The 22746-nt window shown below is 35.5% G+C and overlaps 1 protein-coding gene across 5 annotated transcripts in view; it reads left to right on the top strand.

Annotated features, from left to right (window-relative positions):
* Window positions 1–22746, top strand: part of LOC149782781 (GPI ethanolamine phosphate transferase 1-like) — a 99931-nt gene that overhangs the window by 20900 nt on the left and 56285 nt on the right. For all 5 annotated transcript variants that reach the window (XM_089934284.1, XM_089934283.1, XM_089934281.1 and 2 more), the window contains exons 3-9: window positions 4698–4819; window positions 9147–9245; window positions 10313–10419; window positions 11227–11351; window positions 13623–13750; window positions 15878–15988; window positions 16264–16304. In XM_089934284.1, coding sequence (XP_089790410.1) covers window positions 4698–4819; window positions 9147–9245; window positions 10313–10419; window positions 11227–11351; window positions 13623–13750; window positions 15878–15988; window positions 16264–16304 — 733 coding nt within the window. The remainder of the gene's footprint in view (window positions 1–4697; window positions 4820–9146; window positions 9246–10312; window positions 10420–11226; window positions 11352–13622; window positions 13751–15877; window positions 15989–16263; window positions 16305–22746) is intronic.

The following is a 22746-nucleotide window of genomic DNA, read 5'->3' as shown; positions in this document are numbered from 1 at the left end:
TAACACCAGTTGCTTAACTTCGGAATGATTTAGTTTCAGGCATATGTTTGTACATCAGGTAGTGCTTGTCATAGCAGTTGAATGTCCCTGAATCAGGGATCTCGTCTGAAGTTATATATATACACAGGTGTGTGTGTGTGTGGTAAAAACCTATATCATTGTATCTATAGGTTGTCATCGCACTTCGAGCCAGATTCACAAGTACTTTTCACCGCTTTCACTTTCACTGCTCTGGTGGCCTAGTGGTTAGAGCATCTGCATCAGATGCAGAAGGCCAAGGGTTCAATCCCTGGCCAAGTCATACCAAAGACTTACAAAAAATGGTATTAACAGCTGCTTTGCTTGGCGTTCAGCATTAAGAGGTTAGTGTTAGGACTGGTCAGCCTGGTGTCAGGATAATGTGACTGGGTGGGACATCATGCTACATGTCTGCAGCATGATGCCTCTGTGCTAGACATCACTATAATCAGCCACACTGCAGACATCATAGCGATAAGACTGAAATATTTTTAAAGCTACGTTAAAAATCCAAATCACACACACACACAAGTGCCTACAGAATGGCTGCTGTTTAGGCAATCTTGAAAATCTTACTGTTGTTCCTCCTGAATGGATGGTCATCTCAACAAGGGGTTTTCACCAAACGACTTCTTATGAGGTCTAGTTAATACTAATTCTTAAGAGGTCTAGTTAATACTAATTCTTATGAGGTCTAGTTAATACTAATTCTTATGAGGTCTAGTTAATACTAATTCTTATGAGGTCTAGTTAATACTAATTCTTATGAGGTCTAGTTAATACTAATTCTTATGAGGTCTAGATAATACTAATTCTTATGAGGTCTAGTTAATACTAATTCTTATGAGGTCTAGTCAATATTAATTGGAAATGGTGCTGATCTGGTATCCGGTATGGCCACTATAGTGGCAGTCTTGAAAATCATGTTGTTCTTACTTTTCCTTAATAGATGGTTATATAATACTACTAGTACTACTACTACTAATAATAATAACAATAATAACTATACAGAGAAGGTAACTCAGTTAGTTACAGGAACTAATTACCTTGAGGCCTTCTGTTGTATACAGTATATGGAACACAATGTGATAAATTTGGCCCGACACTAAAAAACAAATAAGTTAATTAAAATCTCTAGTCCAGAACATATGCACAGTCATCAGTGAACATATCAACATATATAAAATGTCATACCATGTTGAATTTATCTGTGTAAAACATTTATAATCAGAGAAAAGCAGCAGGTATTTATATTATCAGAATTGTTCAACTATCTTAAGATTTCATCCATTTTAGACATTGATATGAAAGAATGCTAGGAGCTTGCCTTATGTTATTGGAAATATTGTTCCATACCAGTGGACCAGTATGCTAAAAGCTCTTTTTAAACAATTCCTTATTTGATTCTGGTATAATGTAATTTTTACTTCTGACAGACCTTACAGGTGGATTACTATCAACATCTCTTTGGGGAAAGACATTGCTTAGTTAGGCAGGAATGGCTTTTCTAGAACCTTTATGTATAAGGATATCTTCTTCTTGTATTGTTGAAATGTGTATATAATTCAGTGCGTCTTGAGAATTGTCTATACACTGATTTAGAATTAAATGGAATGGCTTCATTTAGTCTGAAAATTTTTTGTTTGAATTAGAGATGTTACCCCCCAAAAGCATTACATTAGTTCAAATATGGCTGAATATAACTTTTATAGATCACCCTATACTGAAAAGTAATGAATGTTCAGATTTTTCTATGTAGCCAAAGATTAGAATTAACCTTTTTACAAATATATTTAATGTGAATAGACCAAGTTAGATTGTTATCTACAAATACACCAAGAAGCTGATCATGAGAGATCATATTCAGGCTCATACTGATATGGGGTTTTCACTTAAATATTTTTTTATGATAAATAGTTGATCATAAATGAAAGTGGTGACAATCTGGCATCCAGTCTTGAAAATCTTGTTAGCAGTACTCCTCCCGAACAGAAGGTCATATGTTTGATATTTGCAGTGGTCATATTGACAGTGTTTTTGCTGAATGACTGGACCACTCTGGTGGCTTATTGTTAGAGCATCCACCTCATGTGGGAGATAGCGGTTTTGTACTCCAGTCGAGTCATACCAAAGACTTTAAAATTGGTGCGAGCAGTTACCTCTCTAGGCACTCAGCATTATGAGGTTAGTGTTAGGACTGGTTGGCCTGGTGTCAGGATAATGGGACTCGGTGGGACATCATGCTACATGTCTGCGGCATGATGCCTTAGCGCTAGACATTACTATAAATTGTCACACTGCATACATCATAACGATATGACTGAAATGTTTTTAGAACTATGTTAAAAATCCAAATCACACACACACACACACTGAATGATTTTTGATGTCCTCAGGTGGTCTTAAATATAATGGTACTGATCTGACATCCATTAGGCCACAATGGTGACCATCTTTAATTTTATTGCAACAGCTCCTTCTGAATGGATGGCCATAACAAAATGGGATTTACACCAAAATATTTCTTATGATATCTAGTTGGATCTGACATCCAAGATGGCCACCATGTCAGCCATCTTTAAATCTTATTATTGTTACTCTTCCTGAAGGGATAGTCTTACTGCAATGGGGTTTTCACTGAAAGATTTGAAAGTTTCAGTTGATCTTAAATGGAACTAGTGATTCTGATACATCCAGTATGGCCACCATGATATCCAGCTTGAAAATATTGTTATCACTATTCAGAGATTTTGCTAGGGTTGCACAACTAACAGTACCTCATACAGGCAAGGATCGGAAAAGTTAGGTACAAGGATGAGTTTTACAGTTCATATGTTATCATTTGTATAAAGTATTGAACATTAGGTTGTAAACAATACATTATAGAAAGAAAATGAATGAGTTTTTGACCTTTACTAGAGCTGTGTCGACACCACAAAAGTAGAGTATTCCCATTCCACACCATTATTGTCAGTCACCAACCAAATCACACATAGTTAAAAACTTTCAGAGTTCAGTTATAAAGTAAATAGTAAAGGAGTTTACATGCACTACATCAAATGTTTAGTTTTATTGGTTTGAGTGAAAGTCTTCAACTTCAGCATGGCTTATAGCTCACATGACTTAAGGTCATCAGTAAATAGAAAGCAGCAAAAACTAAACCAAGCTGGCCCCTCCATAAGCAAACATGTGGTTATTGTCTTGAACAAGAAGAAATAAAAGTTTGGATTAACGTCTAATACAGAAAGAGGGGTCCTTTATATTTCTTTTGTTTCGTGCACCATCAGTTAGTCACACACAACTGTGCTTGATGTCAGATTGGTTTTAAATAAATATGGTGCTGATCAAAGGTGGTGAAAATCTTGTTATCACTATTCCCATTAATAAAAAGGATTCCAATCCATGGTGGAAACTCCTGTTATCATTACTTTTAAAGTGTTGGTCATATCAACTTGGAGTTTTCCTTAAAACACTTCTCACTGTATATAGTTGGTGGAAATGAAAATGATGCCAATGTAACCTGAAAAATTGTAAAGAATCTAGTTATAGCTACTTCTCCCATAAGTGGATGTCCATACCAATTTTAAAAAGAACACCTTTTTATTGCAATGTAGTTCTTTTTGTAGTAACATGAGTCTGATCTATCCTCCAAAATGGTTGCCTTGTTGACCATCCTGAAGATCTTTTTGTTTGCTGATTTGGACGGACAGGAGGTTGTTGTTATGGGTTTAATGCCATTTTTCAGCACATGATTGGCTGTACATGGCAACCAGTATATTTGGTAAAGGAAGAAACCCACGTTGGCCCAGCCTGAGACTCAAATCCCCATGGACAGAGGTAAAATGTCATTTATCTGTAAAGGCAAGTGCCTTAGACCACTCTACCACTCAGGGCCCCTGACAAGAGGTCGCATTTTGTGCAATTCTTGTTGAAGGAGAGGCAATGATTATGTAGTCCTATCCTTTTGTGAGCCATTTGTTTTAAAAATATTTGTGCATCTGAACTTTTAAAGATATAGATTTTATTGGAATAGGATGTGACTGTATTGTTTAATTTTCTAAAGGATTTTAGAAGTTTGGTCTGGTGATCCTAGACCCAGAAAAGAATGGATAATTTAATAAAAGCCTGCGGATGATAATGCTTCGTTGGAAGATGTTTTTTTTTCTTCATATTTCCTTGTGTTGACTTTCTTTTCCAACTTACGACCATGGTTAGTGTATTTGAGAACTAAATCTGTTAAGTCACTTTGCATATTGAAATCTGTAGTATGGTAATAGTAAAGAGAAAAATCACCTATGGTTTAATTAGCATGCCTATAAATAAATAATAATAAATAATAAGTAATTATAAATAATAAGCAAAATAAGATGGGATAATGAATAACTGTTGATATAAAAAAGAATATTTTGGACTAATTGCCACTGTCCATCTGTCTTTGTGTGTATATTGAACTGATTATAAAAATTTACATTGTTATTAATGCACAATGTCTGCAACATTTTATAATAGACACTTAATATTTATCAGAGAATTTAGAGGGTATTGGTTTGTGTGTCGATTCAGAATTTTTCTAAGCTGATTTGAGCTGGCCATGATCATAAAGTGGGAGAAGAAGAAAAAAAAATTGACAAGTGCGGTGTGATTATTGATTTTTAAAAATTAATTTACATGTATTTCAGATTCATTATTGAAGAGCAAGGAGCCTGGGGAATTTCTCACACTAGAGTTCCGACAGAATCTCGACCTGGACATGTTGCTCTCATTGCAGGTTTCTATGAGGATGTCAGTGCAGTGGCAAAAGGTAAACATTATTGCTATTTTCAGATGGCATTGGAAACTATATCTGCTGCAGCATTAGTTTTTTTTATATTCAAATGGACTGAAACATGGCTTAAATGGGCTGTATAACCCTAAAAGAGTAACTGCCCTTGATAGTCTGTATTTTAATGTCATCTGCATCATGATTTGCAAGCATTATGTTGCCAGCGGGTGATGAATCAAAAAGCCTTACAGTGTTGGACAAATCGTTTCCCTGCACCCTGGACAAACGCAAATATGAATTAGGATTCTCAAATTGCAAAATGTTTTTCAGTGGGAAAATATTTTGACCATGAAATGAATAAACCATTAACATTATGGCGTGACGAGTTGTTAGGCCACCACTGTGTTAGGTGTGTCATGGTTGGGGTTGGGTGCTCCCAATATTTAATTTAAATTATTATAGAAGTCCCACCCAGGCTTGATTTTGGTTGGAAGTTAAATTAGTGAAAGATAGATGTAAAGCTCTGAACCCCCAGTCAGAAATGCCGACGGTTAAATGATTGAATATACACAAAAGTAAAATTCAACGAATAACAATTTAATAATAATTCAATAGTCAAGTGCTTCAAATTTACCATGTACTCTCCTTCCACTCGACCCTGTGATAGCCTATTGCATCATTTGAGTAGTAGTGTGAGATAGCTTTCCACCTGTCCTTTTATTCTACTCATCTGTGTATTCTTCTTTCCTATTCCTTAAAGTCCTTCTCCTCTTCTTCCTGACTTTCTCCAAATTCCTTCTCCTCCTCGACTTCTCTATACTCCTCTTCCTTTTCCACTTTCTCCTCCTCGACTCCTTTACCTCCTCCTCCTCAACTCTCTCCACTGACTAGACTTGTCAACTCTGACTGCTCTGCTAGTCTCCCTTCCTTCTCCCCTCTTAGAGACTCGGGACTTAACTGAAACGGAAGTTCTGTTCCCCAAAAAGCTTTGTCTTTCCTTAGAATCTCCTAAGTTTTACCACCAAATTATGAGTGGCTTCCTCAGAATAACCTTATATTGCTCAGCAATCTTCTAGGTGAGACTAAATTTTCACTTGCTAGTTAGAAGTTATAATTCAGACTGAAATTGTTATCACACCCTCTATCTCAATTCCGATTGGGTGTCACTTTGACCTGATCCAATCAAACTTAGTGGATAATGTCCTTCTCGCTGTCTGTCCACGTAGGGACAGATTTAGAACATGTCCCGGTCCCTCAGGGTTCCTCTGACCATAGGACTAACACATAGGTGGGAAGTCGCGCGGTCCAGTGCCTGTGCCAATTCACCATAACCTTGCATAAGAGATTAACTCTAGCCTGTGGCAGTGCTTAGACATCAAACCTGGCTTGTAATAATACCTTCGTTTATACACGACTTATGAACTGGGGCTGAGCAAACTTGACAAACAGTATATCATAGATAGTTTGATCGCATGAACGATTCTCTAAGGCCTACTAGTTGTCTCAATACACATGCATTGACAACATTCATCTTTGTAATGTGGTCATTACGTATCTTGTAAAGTTTTATCTGCAGACTCTTGTCTCTTACCCAGCCATAAACATAATCCCTCCCATCATTCTCCCAAATAAGGACAAAAGTAGCTGGTAGAACATGTTATTTGTTATAAAAGAAACTTAGAAGCTCAGCTAATCAGACTTAAAATTGTATCAAGTGTATTTTCAAAATGATCAGCTTGGTTGTTATACATATTGATATAGATTGCGATAATTTTTATTGTAATACAATTTCAGCCGATAATGCTCACATCTATTACAGATTACACTGTACATGTGTATTTCACATATATATGACTTGTAAAATTAAAAATCATCAAACGTCTCAAAACCCTTTTTTATGTATGTGTTTGTGTGTGTCTGTGCATTTATATATGTACTGGAATTTAATTTTTTTATAAAAGTCAGCTTGATCTTGCCCTTGGGAAATACTAGCTCACTCCAAACATAATATCCCAACATTAGTGAAAGTAAGACAAGGTAAAATAATATGATGGATATTTTAAGAAAATCGTGTTATATTTATTTTAACTTCTGTTTTCTCTTTTTCTTTGTTCCTTATGACTATAATCCATTAATTAATGTTTAAATGGTATAGATGTAAATAATCATGTTGAAAAATATATGTAGATGAAAAAGAGTTAGAAGGTAGACATTGTTAGAAATGCAAAAATACACACATACGTGTATGTAGACAGATAAATAGTAGACAAAGGCTTTGAAAAGATCTAGATTTTTTAGTAGGAGAGAGAAAAGTGAGAAAGAAGACCTTAAACTGAAAAATTTAACAACCAATAGCAGGACTGTGTTAATCTCATGTTAATCATGGTCTACTTCATAGCGTTTTTCTTTTCTAATTTTCCTGTTAAGTTCAAATGATCATGTGGATTTAAGTATCCATCCAGAAAATAAAATATGATAAAAATTAGTCCCTCACCTAAGCATTCCATTAATATCAATGATTTCAAACTCTGCTTTCTTTTCTTCAGCATTGTGTTTTGTCCACTCATGTCTGCTTTTGTTTCCACATTTAATTTAACAGTTAGCATCTAGATTTCTCTTTTAATCCGTGACATCCATCCATCAAAACATTTGACAAGCTGACTGTTGACAATATATCATAAATACCACTTGTGTGTGCTGCATTTTCGTAACATTAGTCATGCTTTGAACAAAATCTTCCTGTTGGTTAATCATTATTGCCTTTTATTTCCAAACTTACATATCAATTTTGTTTTGCAAAACATAAAGCATTACAAACTGAACTTGACATGATAAAATTCCTCACATGTAGCTACTATTTTATGTATTTTATCCAGACTGCCAATATGAAATAGAATTTCTTGGATCTCACTCTCTAAAAATTTTGGGGTCTAGCTTTAAATTGTCAGAAAAGGGGTATTTTTGAAGTTGAATTCATCATCATTATTCCTTCTACACTGCTTTTTAAGATTTAGTTGAAGCTGTGTTGGATAGATTTGTGGTTGGTGCTGATGTGCAGTAAGGTTTTACTTCTTTTTCTCTAGCACTTGTTTGGTTGCATATTTTGAAGAAAATTTGAAATGGCGAAGGGGGGGGGGTATTTTGAAAATATAGATCTTTGTAGCCTATCTATTTTAACAGAACTATGTGAAATGACAAGGACATAAGTTATTTGGTCTGGTTAGTATTGAATCCTGATTGTTGGATTATGAATGTGATGCTTTTCTGAGAAAACAACCCAGGCTACCAGGCTAGATATGTGGATGGTGTAGATGTGGACGAAGGTTGTACTTTTTGCACTGGTCTATTTATGGGGACATTGCTTACAAATTGTCATAACAAATGAATATTGTGGGAATTCAGTTTCTCATCACTAATTCTTTTTGAGGGTTTGTCATTATTTTTCTGCAGAATGCTTGAGAGTGTTTTAGTGAAACATTGTAGCTAGATATTTGGCTGTGAGAAAAAGGTTTTCCTTTTTCCCTCTGATTTATTTTGGGGAAGTTGCTTGTTCATGTGAAAGGGTGTATTTTGAGAATTCAGCTTGCTATGGCATCTTCCACAAAAAATAGAATTTTATTGAATTTTATTGGTGAGGTATATGGTTATAGTGTAAATGTTCAGTAAAGTTTATCATTGTTTTCTAAGACCCATTTTATAAAATTTCTAAAAAATTGTCAAAAAGAGGAAATTTTGAGAATTCAGTTTGTTTGGTTAGTATTGATGCAACTTTATTCTGTGATACTGTTTGACATTAACAGATATGCAGGAAATATTATGAACTTTCATAATGCTCCAAAGTGTTTAAAAGATGGTAATGTCTGTTGTTTGCCATGTTAGAGAGGGTGAGTGTATGGTTTTTGTGATACAAGAGATGGGACATGCATGCTATTTACCAAATAAGAGATGGGGCTTCATGCTGGTAAAATCAGGTACCATATTCATTTCAGCATTAAACCTGCATGCTCTGTTATCATTTGAATGATTCTAGTAATGTGGAATTCATTTATTTTCATGGGTATTAAATTCCATGGTTTTGCCATTTCATCAATACTTAAAATCCTGGATTAGGGAAGGGGATCTGTTGTTCCCATGAAGCATTAATGTTCATAGAGCCTTTTTTGGGTCATTTGTAATGGCAATGAAGTCCACAGAAATAGGTACCCTACAATAAATAGTGAATTCACAATACAGGTATGTTAAATGATTCTTTAATTCTGAAATACAATGGGTCCATCCAAACATTTAAGTTTAGTCACATGCATGTGAATGTGTGTGTGTTTGTGTGTGTACATTGCTTGCATATTTTTCTTTTTTTATCTTGAAGGTTGGAAAGAAAATCCTGTAGAGTTTGATTCTGTGTTTAATGAAAGCAGATTTACCTGGTCATGGGGAAGTCCAGACATATTGCCTATGTTTGCCAAAGGTCAGTGCTTTGCAGTATATTTATGATTTTGAGTAGAAATATCTTAACCACAGAAATAAGGCTGTTTTAGTTTTTCTTCTATATAAATATTTTATCAGCTTAAAGTATCTTATTGTAATTACAAAAGAAACTCACCTAAGGGAAATCTCATGCTTAATATAGATCCAGTTATAATTCTCACCTATTGAACATTTCTGATTGCTCATATATAGGCCAGGTAATTAGAAATCTCTTTTTGTGTGTAATGCCTTGAAATGCAGTTTTGAACTATATGCAGTAAATAAGTTAGACCTTTGATCTTTTTAATTCAGGAATTTCATAATTCAACAACATGCAATGTACCTTTTAGGTTTTGAGAAATTGAAATTGAAATTAATACAGTTTTGCATGTTAGCTGTAATCATGTATTACACAAGAGTATAATTATATAATTTAGCAGTTGTATTTGTACATTTATGATATTTATATACTCTTTTATGGAGTACCAAGTTTTGTTGGAATTCACTGTTTTTCTGGAGTACCAAGTTTTGTTAATTTCATGGTTGCTACAAACCACAATTATAGAAATATACCACAACAAATGATGATCCTTGATTAGAAACAATAGGACACCTTGTCCAGTGTACAAGTTTTGGCAGATGTTTTGACAAATAAAACTTTTTACCCATAAAATGAATGAATTTAAAGTGTATCAACTAGCCATAAATTCAGATGCTAACAGATTCATTATATACCTTTATTATTCAGAATTTGCCGTGATCTTCTGGAAATTGTCACTATTCGGTAAATCAGTGTTATTGAGCATAAAAGGGTTTGCATATTAAATCTTGAAAATGCCATAGTTTTTTTGCCATTAAAATTAATATTGGAGGTTATTAAACAGAAAATGCATAATTTGTATTGCAGGTAAGTGTAGATGTAGTGAATAATTACTTTGTCAGATTTGGTACTGTTAATATGATAAATTTAGTCAAAATGAGCAAAATATTATTAAATTATACATTAAATATGTAAATATAATTAACTTTGTGATACTCATTAATTTGACATATGTCTGTGAATTTCAGGTGCAAGTAGGGATCATGTGTATACAAAGTGTTACACTGCAATGCATGAAGATTTTGCTGGATCTGACTCCAGTAAACTGGACACCTGGGTTTTTGACCATGTTCAGGTAATTGCTTTCCAGGTCTGTTACAGATCACTGACATATCATCTCTGTCCACGTGAGTTTGAATCTCAGGCTTGGACAATATGGGTGTGTGAGAAGGCTGGCCGGTAGCTTATCGTGGGTTGGTACATCCTCTTGGGGTTTTCCCTGGGTTCTTCCTGTACCATATATACTGGCCAGCTTGTGTAGCCTATCATGTGCTGAAAAAAGGTTTAATACACAGCATGATCAACAACAACATAATGTAAGTTAGACATAGCTGCACAATGTTGACTGAAGCAGTTAAAAGGTGTAAGCATACACTCCAGTAACCATTTTCATGTATTACTTTATGTGCTCACTTACAACTGAGTCAAACTGCAAACTACCTGAACCGAGATCTACTATTGCATAATGGCATTAAGTCCACCACAACAACAATAACAACAACTCCAACAACATTTTGTGTTGATCAGTAGGCTTTTACAGGAGATCATGTCTTATTAATTTTTTTAAGCATGACTATGAAGTCATTCAGAAAATAAAGGAGCATAAATATTACTGACTTAAGCAAATAAATAGTAAAGCCATCATATTAAATTGGCTTAAGGTTCTGTAATTTAGACTGGCCTACCAGTTTTATTTCCTGGTATCCCTCTTGGTTTGTATCTGATTTCGAAATGTATCAGACCATACCATTTTAAGCAAATTGTCAATATTATGCCTTGAATCATTTGAATAAATATTTTCAGACGTGACCATTTTAACAGGCTCGGCTGTTAAATGTCTTAGATAGGGTCTTCCAACTTATTTATCACTTTACTTTAACAGGCCTTTATGGAAAGTTCTCATAGTGATGACTCACTGAAGAAGAAATTGAACCAGGACAAGGTTGTTTTCTTTCTCCATCTTCTTGGAATAGATACAAATGGACACTCCCACAAGCCATATTCACAGTAAGTCATCTTTTTTAGGGTTTGTAAAACATGGTCTCTCACTGATTTAATTAGGTTCTAGACAGGATTATAAAATCTTTGAATCAAATATTAAAACAGATTCAACATGCTGTGATATTATCAGTGGGTGATCATATGTACCACTGGATATTTTAGTAAAGACCTGACATATATAAATTTAGTTACATTACATGGTGTTTTTGTCAAACAGGTATATTGTAGCAGGGCACTGTCACTGCTAAAACTGTTTTTAAACTTTGCATTAATATTGTACTAAAATTATGTGTTAAAGTTTGCTCCTCAGATAAAGTGGAACATTATTTGCTGGATACAGAACTGGTTTACACCAGGCTTTACAGAACACTTGTGTTGATATTTGGAATAGGCAGTAAAAGAAAAGGTACATTTTCAGATACAAATCAGAGGAATTTGCTTACCCCCCCAGTTTGTTAAAATTCAGAATGTACAGCACATTTCATCAGCAACTGGCTTTAGAAAGATGTTGATATCCCTATTGATATTTTAGCTATTGGGATTTAATTTCTAAAACCAATTCAGTGTGTAGACCAATCTAAAAGTTGTTCAAACATCATACATTATTAAATTGCATAGAAGTTTCCAAACATTACAGAAAAGAAATATCAGTGATATATGAATGTAATTGTATTTGACTGAAAGTTATTTATTTTGCTTAACTTGGCATGGTGTGTATAAATGTATGCATGTACTTATGTATGTACGTATGTGTGTGTGTGTATGTATGTTGTTGTTGTTGTTGTAGGGTTTAACACCATTTTTCAGCACTTGATACGCTATACATGGTGGCCAGTATTAATGGTGGAGGAAGAACCTGGGAAATCCCCGGAAAGAACCACTGACCCTTGAGAAGCTACTGGCAAGCTTTCTCACATACCCACATTGGCCGAATCCGAGACTCGAACCCACGCAGACAGAGGTGAAATGGCAGTGATCCGTAATGGAGAACGCTTTAGACAACACGGCCACTCAGGGCCCCATATGTGTGTGTATGTGTATAGTTATGAGTCTATGCTTTTAAAATAAGTAACAGAAAAGAGTGAAAGACAACAAGCTTTGTAAAACTTAACAAATATATTTATTTCCCTAGAATACAAAGTGAAAATGAGAAAAAACAACTTACAGAAAATTAAATCCTAAAATAATCAAAGAATTACAGACACAAATCCTAGTAATTTACAGTCCTGAATGAAATTCAGTAAAAGTCCAGAAAAAAATACCCAAACTAAAGTTGATGATGTGTCTGTGGTAGCTAATGAAGTGGTGATAACAGTCTTTTGTTGAATCACAAAAATATAATTCCAGGTTTGAATATACTATAAATTCCAGTGAATGTCTCTATCCAAGAATTTTGTCAGAGCACTTTTGTATTTCCAGAAAAAATAATCACATGAATTCAATAATTTGAACAAAAATGATTCTAACCCAAAACTGCTGGTCAGAACATATAATATACAACTTGAAAGTGCTAGATGTTAAAGCATGAATGACCAAGTCTCACAATAACAACTTTATATAGTTCTCTACTTGATCTCTAAAAAAAACCATTACCTAATGGAAAATAACCTAGAATGATCCTGATGTTTACAAAATCAAAACCATAACCTGTAAAATTCACTTAGGAAAGTCCAAAACCTGACCCAAATAAACATATTTACTTCTTCTATTAAAAAAGATCATGATATTAAGCCCATATACAGAGAGAATAGTTTAGCTATGTATTAGTTGTTTACATAAAATGAAACAATAAAAAAATTCAGTCAGATCAAGCAGAAATTAACTCAGTTTTGGACAAGGTCAAGTCCAGCATACAATGTTATATTACAATAGCATGTAATATAATTAAATTAAGGAAAAAAACCCTAACAAACAAACAATTAAATTGAATATACATAACAGCAAGTATGTATGTATGTATTGATGTATGTATGTATGTATTGATGTGCTCATGTGTGTGTGTGTTTACATATACATACAGCTGAACATGAAATATAAAATTAGTATTTCTTGTTCTTTGCTGGATTAATATGGAAAGTGCACTGATGAATAAACACCAAAAACTAAATTTGAATGCATTCTGTATGATGTATAATTATATAATTTACATGTGGACTAGTGTGTGATACTCATCCACATATGTTGTTGGATCAGTTTTAAACATGTTGACTTTTTTGTTTCTAGAGAATACCTGAAAAATATACAACTGTTGTATAGAAGAAAAATTTTTGTTTTTAGAGAATACCTGAAAAATATACAACTGGTGGATGTAGGTATTAGGAAGATGTACAATCTGTTTGAAGAATTTTACCCAGACAGGCAGACAGCTTACATTATGTCTGCTGACCATGGCATGACAAACTGGGGTAAGGTATACATATGTGAACTCAGTAGGAAACAAGAAATTGGTCTTGAATAGTGAAGATAATTGGGATTATTGAATATTAGTGAGGAAGCTTACAAAATAACATTGTTTTAAGACATGGTTATGATGTTCAATCAACTGGGTAAAGTGGGTTCAGATAATTATGGCTTTACTTTATTAAAGTTTCTATTATGTCCAAAGAATAGTGGAGAAGGCTGTATGTTGGAATCACTGTTGTTTGTTTTTTTGGTATGTATCTGTATATGGTCATTTATTGTTCTTTTGTGGCTAAATTTAGCCTTGTTAGATGGTAAAGAATATTTCTATATATGTTTACAAGGAGATATGGAACAGATTTTGAAATTTATAGTTGGTAAGTCCAAAGTGAAGTTCATAAGGAACAAAATTCAGTACAGAGGGAAAACATTTATGAAAGTGTAAATGAAAACTCATTTAGTTATAATGCATTAGTCGACCTCCTTTCTTGCAAAGTGTAAAATGAAAAGTTAACTCCTTTAGAACCTTGTTTATATTTATTTTAATCATGAATTTTTGGGAATGGCTTGTTTATGTCCACATCATTGCTTAAAAACTAACAATTAGCAGAATAGGGTATTTTTGTCAATACTTTATTGGTCACATTTCCATATGAAATATCTAGAACCTTTTCTCGAATTAGGGCTGTGCTAATCATGCACGTTTATTCATCAACAATTTGGTTTCCACAAAATAATTGTCCTATGAATTATTGGACTTTAACCAGTTTGGTATGCAACTTTGTATTGCTCAGATCTCAGAGTTTTCCAGCTGTGTGACATCCCTTGCAGGAGTTATGTTCCCTGATTGTTTGTTCATTTGACTTTTAATTTTTGCAGCAAAATTTTACCAAAGCTTGCTGGATTTCATCCAGATTTGGTATACAGCTATAAGTTCTAGAACAATTTTGATTTTCAGTGCTCTACAACATCATTTGCATGCATTATTGGCTTCTGATTGTCCACCCTCCTAACTTTGGTTTTTGCAGTAGAACTGTACCAGAGTATTTTGGATTTTGACCTAATTTGGTATGAAAATTTGTAATGATGAGACCGTAAAAGAATTGCATTTTCAGCATAATGGTACATTTACAGGAGTTATGCACTCAGTTTTCCTTTTTCTGTCACTGTGGTTCCTGCAGCCTAAGTTTACCAAGGTTTGTTTGTCTTCAACCAAAACTAGTATGGGGTTTTATATCAATGAGGCCTTGAATTAGTTCAGTTCCCAGACCATTCCATGACATTATTTACAGGAATTATTTGCCCTCCCCCCATTCACATGCTGTTATCATTTATAGTAAAAGTCATACAGGTCATCTATGTTCATTTACTTAAATTAAATATAACTTGCTGTTATAAAATTTAATGCTTATTTTGTTTAACCAAAGTTTATTTATTGAATGCTCTGCATGTAAACTTTCACCAAGAAACTTCTAGATGAAAGTTATCAATTGCTGTGGACGTTTACAATGGTGGCCAGGTGCTAAACTGGATCAAGAAAACAGCACATCGAGTCTAATTCTCACAAAGTAAGGTAGTACACACTTTTTTTTCTTCAGTATGCTTAGTTTTCATTGTGACATCACAGCACATGACATTCAATCCAGATTGTACTGGATCACACCTTTAGGTTTTTCTTGTCCAAAAATGGAAGGAATATGGATGTATGAGGATCAAAATAAAGTGAATAGTTGACATTTAAAGGTATGTAAAATGACAGTCTAACAAGTGACACCCAATTTCTGAAATAATCGGTTTTGAACATCAACATGACGTGTATGACTTCTACTATTGGAAAATCATGATTCCTGATTGCTTTACCAGCTTTGACTTCCACATAATAACTTTACTAAGAAATGTTGGATTTCCGTTAAATTAATTTTGCACATTTATATTGATGAGGCCTTTAATGATTTGTATCTCCAGCATTCAACATCATCGTTTAGAGGAGTTATGTCCCAAGTTTTCCCAATCTCCTAACTTTTATTTAACAACACAAGTTCTTTAGTTCAAGACCCTGCCCAGCAAATTGTAGTGAGTGGGGGCCCTGTGCAATACACCCATGGCTAATAGCTTTATTTTTGTCATAAAAGGGTCACATGGTGCAGGCCATGCTTCAGAGACCTTGACTCCACTTGTTGCCTGGGGAGCAGGGGTCAGAGGTCCAATCCATAATGATCAAGCAATGGATACATTTTCTAAAGGTAAGCATGTTATTTCTCAAAGTATTTTGATGTCTGTCTTGTTTGTGTTGATATTGTCAGCTGTATCAATAAAATTTCATTTGAGTTTCTTCAATTAAACTTAATTAAAAACAGGATTGGATAAAAAAAAGGCTGTTGGAATAATCAGTGCACTTGAATTGAATTTGTTTTCTATTGAGTTATTTAATTATCTAACATACCCAAATAATACTTCTTTTGCATGGGGCAGTCCAAGTTAACATGATTTTCTCAGTTTCTGTTTTTATGTGTTTCAGATTGGAAATTGGAAAATATACAAAGATTTGATGTTGAACAGGTAGGTTTAACTTTATTGGTAAAGTTTGAAATATTTAAGAGTATATAAGATTGTAGACAAGGTTACCATTCTTGTCTGATTCATGTATATTGGTTTTAAAGTCAGAGACTGTTTTTATTTTAATGGATATGAGAATTCCACACAGCATCTGAACTGTGAAATACCAACACAACAAACTTTTGCATAAATTAGTTTAACATAATTGGTATTTTTCAGTTGACTTCACTTATTGTGAGATGGATATTGTGATGTCCAGATTAATATTAGACTAAGTACAATATGTATCAAATTTTCTTCTTTTTCTTTTTTTCCCTTTCTGCATATTCAAGATCTGATATTATTAGATACTACAGTATACGGTTTTTGATGCTGCTGGTATTGTTATTTTACTGTGATATAATGCAGTCACCAGTGTGGTCTTTCATGTACATCTGAGTGGCAAAAAGATATCCACATGTAGGATATCTATAGTGCAGTGAAAACAGGATTGTAATTAAGTAACAGTGTTAATCAGAAGGAAATCTACTGAACTCATCATTCTTAAAACCATACACAAAGCCTCTGTACATTTCAACAGAATAATAGTAGTTTCCTAAGATGATGTGAATATTAAACAGGTGTGAAGTTTGATTGATAGACTATCATGTTTCTTCTTTAAATAGATTCCCCGATCACATTAATGTTAGGATATTAGGATGCTACCTTGTGAATCTAGCACTACTAATAGACAAACATTTTCTTTTTCTGCTTGTCTCATATAGATGAAGGGCAATAACTCTTGCCCATTACCTCTCCTTGTCACCTCTAGGTTTTGCTAGTTTTATTAGCTTTGCTGCTGTACTGATAACATCAAACATTTTACCTCTGACAGTCCAAGCCATCTTAGTATTAAAATTGGACTTACAACTTTAAATTTGGATTTATTGTGTTTGACAATCATTCTTCTACAGCTTTTATGCATTATTTTTGCAATTTCTGTCAAATTTGAATGACTTTGTCACTTTTATGGACTTCATCTATTTAAGACCACGTTACAACACACTATAATTGACCTCATATTGTCATTTACGAGTTAGCATGACACTGACTATATTCACTTACTATATTGGTACCAGAGATGGTACTAGCGAGATAGTAACATGCTGAATAACTAATTTATGCTTTGTTTTTCTTTTCTTGTGTTATTTCAGTAGAAATGTTCAGCTAAATGCATAAATTGCATAAGTTCAAAGCATAGTTTATAAAACTTATGAAATGCAGCACTATTTTCACTTACCCTGTTAATAATGGGGTGATATTAGCAAATTAGTAACTTGCTGAATTACTAATTAAATGCTTTGCTTTTCTCTTCTTGTGTCATTTCAGTGGCAATGTCAACTAAATCCATGCTTCTGCACCGTTTTCTGACTCATTTGGGGAATGTCCTCCTATTTTTAGGCTGCCCAGTGGGCACAGGTCTCCCCTTATGTCTGAGCATGGCCATTGAGCCTGTGAGTCCAGATGGGTAGTGTCTGTACCAGATCTATTGGATCCAATTCACAATACAGTAGCAGTGTCAACGGCAATCCATCCATCACCAGCCGTCTTGCTGTCAACACTGGTCCAGCCATCCCAGCATGGTGACCTCTGATAAAACAATCTAGCCAATTAGGATTTTAAGGGATCATAGTGACAGATCTGTCTGTTTAGCTGTACTGCTAGCAGTATACCCTTACTGTGACAGAGTTTTCAGTGAGAAATCTGTCAATCCATCCATTCCTTTAGAACAGCCAGTACCGATGATAGCTGGACCATCTTCTATACCCAACCATACACCATGCAAACCAGCCAGCTATTCTGACAGTGCCAAACTTCCATATGTTCACAACTTATCCACATGAGAGTAATTGATGCCACCTGGTATGACTTATCCTGAACTGCAGGTAGACCCAGATTGGGACTCTACACACTGTGACTGTGATGAAGCTTCTTCAAGTCAGCCATACTCAGATCTGACCATGGAATAGACTGAATTTAGCTTCAAGGCCACAGTCAAGGAAATTTATTGGCATCTTCAGAATGACCTCCACCTCAAGACTATTCTCACGACTATCAGTAGATTTCATCATGGAGGAAGAGATGCCATCCTTTTGGCTCCTTCTCTAATCAGCTAAAATTAAGGAGATCAATTTGATTTCAGGTAGAATTGGTAACCCAGGGAATTCTGGGGCTTTCTTTTCAGAAAGCTAAGTTCCATCAACGTTTTCATTTCACTGGTGCAAAACATACCCAGATATCCTGGCACTTCACAAAAAGTTAGCAAAGATTCATATGTGTGTTCAGTTGTTTTATAAAGTGAACAAAAATGTGTTCCATGCCACGTCAAAGCTAGTCCAGAATGTCATCGCTGCATCGTCAATGTAGATTTGGCCTCATTGGCAATTTTCCAACTTGCGGATAAATCCAGTAATAACCACGCTTGGGAGCTATGGCCAGGATTGCTTGAGTCATTAAAGGTCAACACCCTCCCCATTCCTCCTGCTCTTTTCACGGACATACTGTTGGATCAGGAGAAGGATGCCTTTCTATAGCAGGAGATATGGTCACATGTTGTGGAGATTGTGCCAAGACCACTACAATCACCAAGGTTTTATTCAAGGCTGTTTCTTATTCAGATGGCAAGTTGAGGCCAATCATGAACCTGAGTTGCTTCAGCCAATACATTTGGCCACCGATATTCAGGATGGAGACGGTGAGTTCAATCTGTCTCTCCGTCCATCAGGATGACTATGCCATTAGTCTTGATCTGACCAACACATATTGTCCTGTCCCTATCCAACCCACATCACAGGAATTTCTCTGTTTTATTTACCGTGACAAGGTTTATCAGTTAAAAGTCCTACCCTTTGGTTTTCACATCAGCTGTACAAAAGTTACTGATTGGATCATCATATTGTTCTGATTGACTTCATCTACAATGATGACAGTGAGAAAGTTCTTTTATCTTCATGGATTATTCATTGCGGCAGCGGACTTGATCCCGCTTGGCCATCTTTATACGTGCCCCTTGCAAATGACATTGCTAGCACAATGGCACCCCTTTCTAAGTCCCCTTGATCAAACAGTCCTGATCACGTCCAAGATATGATCGTTCCTGCATCAGTGGTGCAGCCCAGGATGGCTGACCATGGGGATCCCACTGAAGAAGCCCCAAGTGGAAATAATGGTAGGTACTGACACCAGTACATACAGTTGGGGTGCCCAACTGATGCTGGACTGTGAGAGCCAGGGACGAAGCCTCTATACATCAACCATTTTTAGAAATAAAGGTTGTCATCAGTGCCCTTCACATCTCAGACAAAATAAGTCTTCTTATGTTAGACAACTTTATGGTGGTGACTTCCTCCTCAAACAGGGTGGGGGCACCAAATCACCCAACCTCTGTGTCATCTGTGTCCTAATTGGGCAGTTTCTACATCTCCATATCAATGTACAAATGGAACATAATCCTGGTCGGCTAAATACCATGGCCAACACTCTATCCATGAATGGTCAAGTCCTTCACACAGAATGGTCTTTGCTCAGATCTGTGCATTTTGGGGGTGTCCAGTGATTGATCTTTCTGTGATAAGGTGGAATCACAAGCTGTCCACCTTTGTGTCTCCAGTTCCAGATCCAGAAGCTTGGACAATGGACACTCTGTCAATCAGTTGGGAGGATTTGGACATTTGCTTACACCCCCACTGTCTTGGTACCAAAAATAATCTAGAGGTTCCAGGGGTCAGAAATGCAAGATGATTCTGATAGCCCCTCTCAGATGGGACAAGTCCTGGGTTACTGATGTACTCGATATGGTGATATATCTTCCCTGGAATTATCCAGCCCACCTGAATCTTCTCAAGCAACCACAGTCATGGGTGGCCCATCCCTGCCCAGACCATCTTTTTCATGTTTGGTTCTTGTCTAGATGGCCTGGCGAGACAAATAATTTAAGCCTTCGATTGTGGAGAGAATCTTGTTCACACTCTCAAGCACTACTTGAAGGGAACAGAGACACGTTGTGGCACACAAACACTGCTTTCTAGTGAAAGCTGGGAAACAGGATATCACCCCTCAAGCTTTTGTTTTGTGGTTGAAGTGGGTTATACACTCAGTGACATCTCAAAAGATCAGAGTTGCCTCATGAAGGCTACTGCTCATGAGAGCTATCTTTGCGAGCCTCATGTTTGAACGTAACATTTCTATCAGAGAAGCTGATGGCTGGCATGAAGAGTGAACTTTCTTGGGTTTTATCTCAGAGATTTAGCATCGCAGAGGCACACCTTGAATCTGGTAGGTCTAATGGTGGCAGCATAGATGGTCACCAGACCCAACTGAATCAATTTACACAGCCTGTTAGCTTCAATGGATTTGCCAGACCCAACTAAATCAATTAACACAGCCTGTTAGCTTCAGTGGATTCACCAGTAATGTTTTGTAGATAAGAAGATTTAAATATTCCTCTTCTTAACTGTATGTAAGGGTCACAGGTCAAGTGACCCTAGGCTGTGTTGCTTATGTAATTAGGAGAACGGGCTATCATTCACATAGGGAAGCCAACCATCATTCCCAAGAAGGATACCTGAGGTAGAGGTTGGATGCTTAGCATTCCCTCGTCCTATTACCAATTTCTCTATGACCGCTCTGGTCGCCTAGTGGTTAGAGCATGCACTTCGGATGCAGTAGGTTGCAGGTTCGAACCACAGCCGAGTCATACCAAAGATTTATAAAAATGGTACTAATAGCTGCCTCGCCAGGCGCTCAGCATTAGGAGATTAGTGTTAGGACTGGTTGGCCTGGTGTCAGGATAATGTGACTGGGTAGGACATGATGCTACATGTCTGTGGCATAATGCCCCAGTGCTAGACATCACTATAAACTGCCACAATGCAGACATCTTAGCATTATGGCTGAAAAATTGTTAAAGCTATGTTAAAGATCCAAATCACACACACACCAATTTTCCTAACATAATTTGATTGGGAAACGTATTTGAAGGAGAAAGCAAATTATCAAGTAAATTACATTTCTCAGAGAATACTTACCCAATCACATTACTTACCCCCACCTCCCCACAATGTGAGCATCCTTGTTAGTATATCACTCAGCTAAAGACTAGTGCACCTGGCGGTGGCATGGGGAGGTAATGGGCAAAAGTTATTGCCCTTTGTCTATTGAGATAGTATTTTTGTCTTTTAATAGTGTTGGACTCACGAGGTAGCAGGCTAATATTTCTAACTTATTGTGATTGGATAACTATTCTCAGAAATATATCATTTACTTTAAAGTTTGCTTTTTAGTCATTCATTTGTTTGCATCTTCAACTGTTTGTTACATCCTCAATATCTTGGACCCAATTTCACCTCCACTCATGAACATTTTTGTGTGGATATGGTTTGGTGCAGTCTGGTGTTTGATAGCACAGCAACACTTCTAAGGTTACAATGTATAGAAGTGGGTAAAGTAAAGCTCCTAGCAAATCTTATATTGGGAATACAACCCACATTCTTGTGGTCATGAACCCAGCTCCTTAACCACAGAGCCTCTTTGCATCCATTTATTTCTTACAGCCTGTGTATTTTTAACACTGTTACATCTAATTTGACTTTATCATAACACTATCATGATGAAAATTTGCTTGTTGATGCATCATAATGAATAGATTAGGATGGTAATATTACCTTCACGTGGTGGCATAGTTGTTAGCTTCATTTCACAACCAGTTGGTAACAGGTTCAATTCCTGTCCAGTCCAACCTCTGAACCAGTTTGAATGATCATATTAACTCCCAATCCTCAGTACCAATTGTCCATGGCTACAGATGAGCTCCTTTTGGTGAAGGGATTTGTGTTTGTGAGTAAGAATCTTGCTAAAGAAATTGAATATTGTTACTGTTGCAAACAAACACAGTAAACAAATTCACTCCATCTTTTATTGCTTGAAGATCAATCAATATATTATTTTTCCCATGTACTTTATTTTGATATATTAAGCAATCCCTGTGTCTAGTGATTAATACAGATGGACCTTTCTCTTCTAAATTTGTTCATCTTGACATTATCAATAACGAGATATAAATGTCTCAAGCATCTTGTTATAAGTTGATTGTATCCAAATTTTGAAAATGGTTCTGCAGAATATTAAAGCTTGTGTTGAATTATATTGCTGTAGCTTTGACTAATGATGCAGCAATGCTTGTATGTTTCATTAAAATATAAAGGTCTTAAATATATAAATTAATAACAGAGTTGATAAATAAATGATAAACATTGTGAGGATTATATTTTGTAGGATACTCCTAACTCAGATCCAATTGCCAACTGTATAGATACAGATCTGACATTACATAATGAAATATTGGTTTTAAAACGGTTCATATTACCAGGATGAAGAACAACTTTTAGTATATTTTCATATGTTGACA

Source organism: Sinohyriopsis cumingii, chromosome 15, assembly GCF_028554795.1.
Source record: "Sinohyriopsis cumingii isolate HCF-2022 chromosome 15, ASM2855479v2, whole genome shotgun sequence".
Classification (NCBI taxonomy): domain Eukaryota; kingdom Metazoa; phylum Mollusca; class Bivalvia; order Unionida; family Unionidae; genus Sinohyriopsis; species Sinohyriopsis cumingii.
Note: the sequence above shows the minus strand (reverse complement) of the source record. Positions and strands in the feature narration are given on the sequence as shown.